The 6,000-nt window shown below is 43.4% G+C and overlaps 1 protein-coding gene across 2 annotated transcripts in view; it reads right to left on the bottom strand.

The window, feature by feature from the left end:
• Positions 1-6,000, bottom strand: part of ift172 (intraflagellar transport 172) — a 70,914-nt gene that overhangs the window by 61,441 nt on the left and 3,473 nt on the right. For both annotated transcript variants that reach the window (XM_079526818.1, XM_079526819.1), the window contains exons 6-12: positions 5,834-5,913; positions 5,535-5,622; positions 4,796-5,010; positions 4,073-4,196; positions 3,607-3,702; positions 2,921-3,082; positions 2,105-2,158 (exon numbers count right to left, since the gene is read on the bottom strand). In XM_079526818.1, the coding sequence (XP_079382944.1) occupies positions 2,105-2,158; positions 2,921-3,082; positions 3,607-3,702; positions 4,073-4,196; positions 4,796-5,010; positions 5,535-5,622; positions 5,834-5,913 (819 nt within the window). The remainder of the gene's footprint in view (positions 1-2,104; positions 2,159-2,920; positions 3,083-3,606; positions 3,703-4,072; positions 4,197-4,795; positions 5,011-5,534; positions 5,623-5,833; positions 5,914-6,000) is intronic.

Raw genomic sequence — 6,000 nt, 5'->3', positions numbered from 1 at the left:
CTACTGTAAATATATATATATATATTTTTTTAGGTTTTACAGTTAGACACTATGGGCCAGATTTACTAATCCGCATTTTGCATGTTATTTAACAGGTGCATTAGTGTACTTAGTGAATTAGTGAAGCACACCTTGTGCCTCATTGTGAAGTGAGCTTTCTCCTCTCTCCTTTATGCTTATGTATTTAGCCACTTGAACCTCAGCATGCATATTGTAGTAGGAAGTCATGTTGCGATGCATTGTGAGCATATAGATGGGCCATTTATGGCGATGAGATTTGGTGTAGACTAGAGGAAAGAAAGTGGTCCAAGCACAGAGCCAACTCAGGTCCGTTTTACTAAGTCTCTAGACAAGAGTCTAGACTCTAGACTCTAAAACAGACCCCTAGAGGGTTTAAGGAAGGATGGTTAAAATAATGGGAGCCGTTATGAAGTGCGGTTGTCCTGGTTACGCAATGTATTTTACCAACGCAATTTCTCGAAGTCCTCTGCCTCTAAAAACTAGATACAAATGAGTGTAGCTTAATTGGGTTGTAGTGGAGATTCTACGGAGACGCCAGCTGTATCAGTGCTATCTAAACCCTCCACCTGCTCTAATATTAGCATCTGATGGACCAGTTGCTCCATCTGGGTCAGTTCCCTCTCCTGTGGTGGTTCTCCACCAGTTGCGGTGGCTTGAATTTGATTATAAGTAATCTTGGTAAGACTGGATATTATGGTTGGGTATTATAAGCGCAAATTCTGTTTCGCTCACATGGAGTTGCCTTCCACTGGTTTACTATACCATGTGTGTGTGTCCAAGAGTACAACATATCTGGGGCACATTATTACTGACACCTTAGAGGATGATAACGATATGTATAGACAGAGGAGAATGCTCTCTACAGTCTACACTAGTATGTTCCAGCTAATATGTTGGTTCGGAAATTTCACCACTGTACTACTGATGTTAAGGTAAACCTGTTTAGAGCTTACTGCACCCCTCTCTATACAGCCCCACTGTGGGTGAAGTATAAGAGGGAGAGCTTGCACAAGCTGCAAGTAGCATACAATGACTGTCTTAAGCCAAATTGCAATACCCAAAATCTCGGCCACTCGCTCACTCACACTCGCTCACTCCAGCATGGTGGTGTTACAGTGAAATTGGTGACCTGCTGAAATATGTGACAATCGTGTAGACATCACATAATAATGTCAGTGTCTGAAGGTAAATCGTTGCAGTTTGTTCATTAGCAGAGTTCAACCTAACGGTATTCAGGCCACATTTTTAAAGACCTCTATGTAAGTTGTGTGAAGTCCACAAGATGGTCACATATTTCACCGTAATTTGCCATGCTGAAGTGATCGACTGTGAGTGAGCGAGTGGCCGAGATATTGGGTATTGGAATTTGGCTTTAGGATTCTGTTAAAGAAACCCAGGAGCACTAGAGCCAGTGAGCTCTTCTGTACTTTGGGTCTCACCACCTTCATGGCTCTGTTGAGGAACCTGACCTAGAAATTCATGAGCAGGCTGGATGTCTCACTGAATGGACAAATTGGACAGATGACAGACCCTGGTTATAGTTCTGTCAGGTATCTACGATTAGAGGACACTGGCATGAGTGCCTCTCTTAGATTAGTAACATGTGGGGCTGGGTAAATGTACTGTATCCTTTTTATTTGTATTTTTATTTTATATGTCATGCATTGTATTACCTTGTGGGCCATGAGCCTGTTTTTATATATATATATCCTACTCCCATTGATATAACTGCCTTATCTGTGATGTTAGCTCTAAGGGGATGACAGACAGGCCCACTGTGAGCATGACAGGTAGACATTTCTTTCAATTATTCATCAGCCTGGACCAGAGAGAGTGAGAAAGCCTCACAACAGCACTTTAAAAACTGCACTCCAAGCTATGCTGAGGTGTGTGTGTGTGTGTGTGTGTGTGTGTGTGTGTGTGTGTGTGTGTGTGTGTGTGTGTGTGTGTGTGTGTGTGCCTGTGTGTGTGTGCCTGTGTGTGTGTGCCTGTGTGTGTGTGTGTGTGTGTGTGTGTGTGTGTGTGTGTGTGTGTGTGTGTGTGTGTGTGTGTGTGTGTGTGTGCGATGTGCGTGTGCTCCTACCGTTTCATTTTCGAAGAAGAACTTTTCGTTTCCGCCAGAGCCTGGCCATGCCACCTGAAGGGACAGAAGCATAGTCGGAACTTTTACAAAACCCAGTTCAGCTATAGGAACACATTAGATTAGATTAGATTAGATTCAATTTATTGTCACTGTACAGAGTATACAAATACTTAGACAATGAAATGAAGGGTGTACAAAGAGTGCACTGAGCCGCTGCAACTGAGTCGTTGCGGGACGAAACTAGGGAGGATGCGGGTGGGGGTTGGGGGGTGGGTAGGGTGAAGGCGGCGTGTGGTGCGGGAATGTGTGTGAAATGTCTCGTTAAGTTCATTGTTTATGTCTGCGTATCCTGAGCGGCCCTCCCGGATCTGGCTCTCAGGGTTGCGTTGTCTCAAAGTCCAGATAGTGGGAGGTAAACACAGCTAGCTGTGGAGACGACGGCCTTGGTTCTCAGTCGAAAAGCACCCTCAGTTGGCTGTGTGGTGTGGGGGGGGGGGGGGCGGAGCGTGATTTCTCTCCACTGTCTTTTCCATCCTTGCAGTGAGGTCAAACGTTCCAGGGTGATTTTCCGGTCTTGGGCAATGAGTCTTTCAGAAAGTCTTTCAAGAATGGTGTCCAGCGGCCTGGGCCATGGCTCAGTGGTCCAGGCACCTTGGCTGGTAATCCAGTCTGGCAGTGTGCCGCGGGTTTGTGTGTGTGTGTGTGTGTGTGTGTGTGTGTGTGTGTGTGTGTGTGTGTGTGTGTGTGTGTGTGTGTGTGTGTGTGTGTGTGTGTGTGTGTGTGTGCGCGCGCGCGCATGCAAGCAACAGTTACTACCTCGCTGAGTTTGTTGGTAAGAAGGTCTCCCAGCAGCAGCGTGTCAGAGGTGTGGGCCACCAGGTAACGCTCCTTGCCCATGATCTTGACCTCCTCGATCTCATAACCGTAGTGGGACTTGAGCACCACCCGTGTCCCTGTGGACAGGTTCCTCACGATCACCTGGAGCAGCACAGAATGAGGCGTAAACAGAGCAAGGCGGAGGAAGAAGGGACAAAGACAGATGATAATGAACGTTGATGTTGGTGATGGGAGAGGAAGAGGAGATGGCTAGGTCAGAGAAGAACAACACACAAGTGTAAAGTTTGCAGTATATTAGAATTAATTATTCTATTACTATTTGGATTGAATCTGCATAAGCATGCATATGCATATGCATAAGTGGATCCATTTTTACACTCTCTGGTTTTTACTACAGTATGATGTAAGTAAAGATAAGGGCAGAAAAACTTTAAAAACAAATGTCATTGTGATACAGCCAGTTGAATTCTCAATCTCAATACAGACTGTAAGGTAGCTGCTGGTATAATCTAATTCTGAGAGTTAAATTCAAACTCTGGATTTTGCAGTGTGCATGGGGCTGAGCATGTTTCAGTCTATTAACACAATGCCGACTGCATTTCTGGCTACATTTTTAGAGGCAATCAGCACTGCCTTTCACGTTCTCATTCTCTCAGCATGTGTACCTGGCTCAGGCCCACGTAGGTCATCTCAAACTTGTTCTTGTAGATGCTCCTCCGCAAGCAGCAATCAAACTGCTCGACTCCCCCACACAGTGTTCCCTGGGAGAGCAGATGTTTACGGACGGACACGCACGCACGCACGCACGCACACACGCACACGCACACACACAATATTTGTTTATGGAAACAAACATTGTGGAAGAGATGAAAAAGTGAAAAGGTAAGAGTGTGTGGTTGATAAATGTTGAAGCAGTTGATGACTGCACAACATATACTTGGGTATACTTTTTCATACTACAAATCTCTTGTGGCAACTTTATATTAAATGTGCCTCTGTACTGGGTTGCTTTTACCATTTCTCTGCCTCTGTTGGCTTACAAAGAAGCAGAGAGCATGACAGCAATGGAAATGCCAACACTACTGCCAGATGTAAACCCCCCCTAATAAAGTCACAAGAAAGGTCACTAACAGCACAGAGACGAGAGCCATCCTTCTTCCAAGCCAATGCAGTGATGGTGTAGAGATTGGGGATCTCTTTAGGTTTGGCTTCGTCCCACACACTCCTCCTCGGAGCCCAGTTATACACCCGCAACCTACACAAAACATTGAAACAGAAAACATATTTTAAATGTTTGATAAAAGGTTTGCATGCACCATACATTGACTAAAACATAATCTATTATAAAGTTAACTTGCTGATGAAGGTTGGCTGAAAAACATTGCCATTACCGAGCAATTGTCTCATTATGGGAAAAGAGGTTTTACATTTCGAGTCTTCTTTGTGATTAACAACAATGGGTCATGATGGCCTGCCTACATGTATGTAAACCCTTGGCACACACTGCCACCCAGAGGCATTTGCATGGTATCTCCGCAGCTCATACTGGCATTACATGCACTATACAGTATATATCTGCATAATAATATTAACATAATCAATATGAATATTAAAATCAATCATATGCCAGCATATCGTTCTTTAGGTCAATTACTGTACATTAGCAATTACACATTAAAATCCTGATTGTTAATTTAACCTAGAGATAAAATAACTGTGAGGCTTTTGCTGTGTACAGAGACATTTCAATGACAAAACTGTCTGTCTGTCACCCTAATAAGGATATTACTATTATCCTCATCTTTTTCTTCCAGGATGGCACTGTGAAGTCTTGCTGGGAAAGAGCGACCTTACCTGTCATAGCTACCGAACACCACAGACTGGCCACTGGGGCTGGTGACGGCCACCGTGAACTCCTTTTCAGCACGGTCACGGCTATAGTCAAACGTCTGCAGGACGTGGCCCTCTCTGCCATAGGCCACCACCTTCTTGTCACAACCGCCCACCATGATGCTGTTTGTCCCCCATGCCAGGGCGTAGGGAGGACACGGGTGCACCAGAAGCTTACCCTGTACATAATGTGTGCATGTTTAAGATAGAGACATTGGAGCAGAGGGAAAGACAAAGAACAAAGAAGAGATTAGAGCCGGACTGATGCCAGATGTTCAGGTCGATCGATTTTAGAGAGTCCTAGATCACCAGTTAAATATTTGAATTAATCAATTTGAAAAGATTTGATTAAAGTTTTTTTTGATGGGAAATTTAACTAGAATTTACTTTATTTAAGCACTTTATGTAAAATATTTAAAAATAGACAATCTACAAGCACATTGCTTGTAGATTTTTTGAAAACGTTTGAAATATGTCGATCGACTGCATGGCTATCTAGAAGATATATGACTTTTTAAAAACGCTTTATTTACAAAAAAACAAAACAAATCACTTTACTTGCTTTTAATCAAACATTCATATTATGATATATATAGAAGATATATGGATAGGCATTAGGCACATAGAAGAGAAGATGAATGTAGCAAAAAACAGATACATTTTCTCTGCCTACAGAATTATCTTTCAGTTAAGCTTCAGATACCTGAGAATCTCCTGAGCCTTCGTCATCAAAGAAGTAACGCACCACTGTTCCATCAGCGTGGCCGGACAGGATGCCTTTACCAGACACACTGCAGAGACAGAGACAGTACACTTTAAAATCGTGGGTGATAATTGAACTCTCGAATAGTATAAAAGGAGGCCTGAAAAGGTTGTGTTTCAGTTTAGAAACTAATTTGTGACCAAACCAAACCATGTCATAGGAAAACCTGACTGCCTGACAGTAGAACTATATATTCATTATTTTTGTCATAAAGCTAAGCAGAGTGAGAGTGTGCGTACTTTGAAGCCAGTGAGACGACACAGGACTCCGTCCCATAGATGGTGGATGACTTGTTGGTCTGAGTGTTGGCAAGACGAACCTGTGACAGGTCACAGGAGAAAGTACTGGATCAGCCTAGTTGATAATACCCAACCACTAAAACATTCACTTTTTAACTAAAGCCTTT

The sequence above is a fragment of the Electrona antarctica genome (genome assembly GCF_951216825.1).
Source record: "Electrona antarctica genome assembly, chromosome: 17".
NCBI lineage: Eukaryota > Metazoa > Chordata > Actinopteri > Myctophiformes > Myctophidae > Electrona > Electrona antarctica.
The sequence above is the reverse complement of the archived record's forward strand: the minus strand, read 5'-3'. Positions and strand labels throughout refer to the sequence as shown.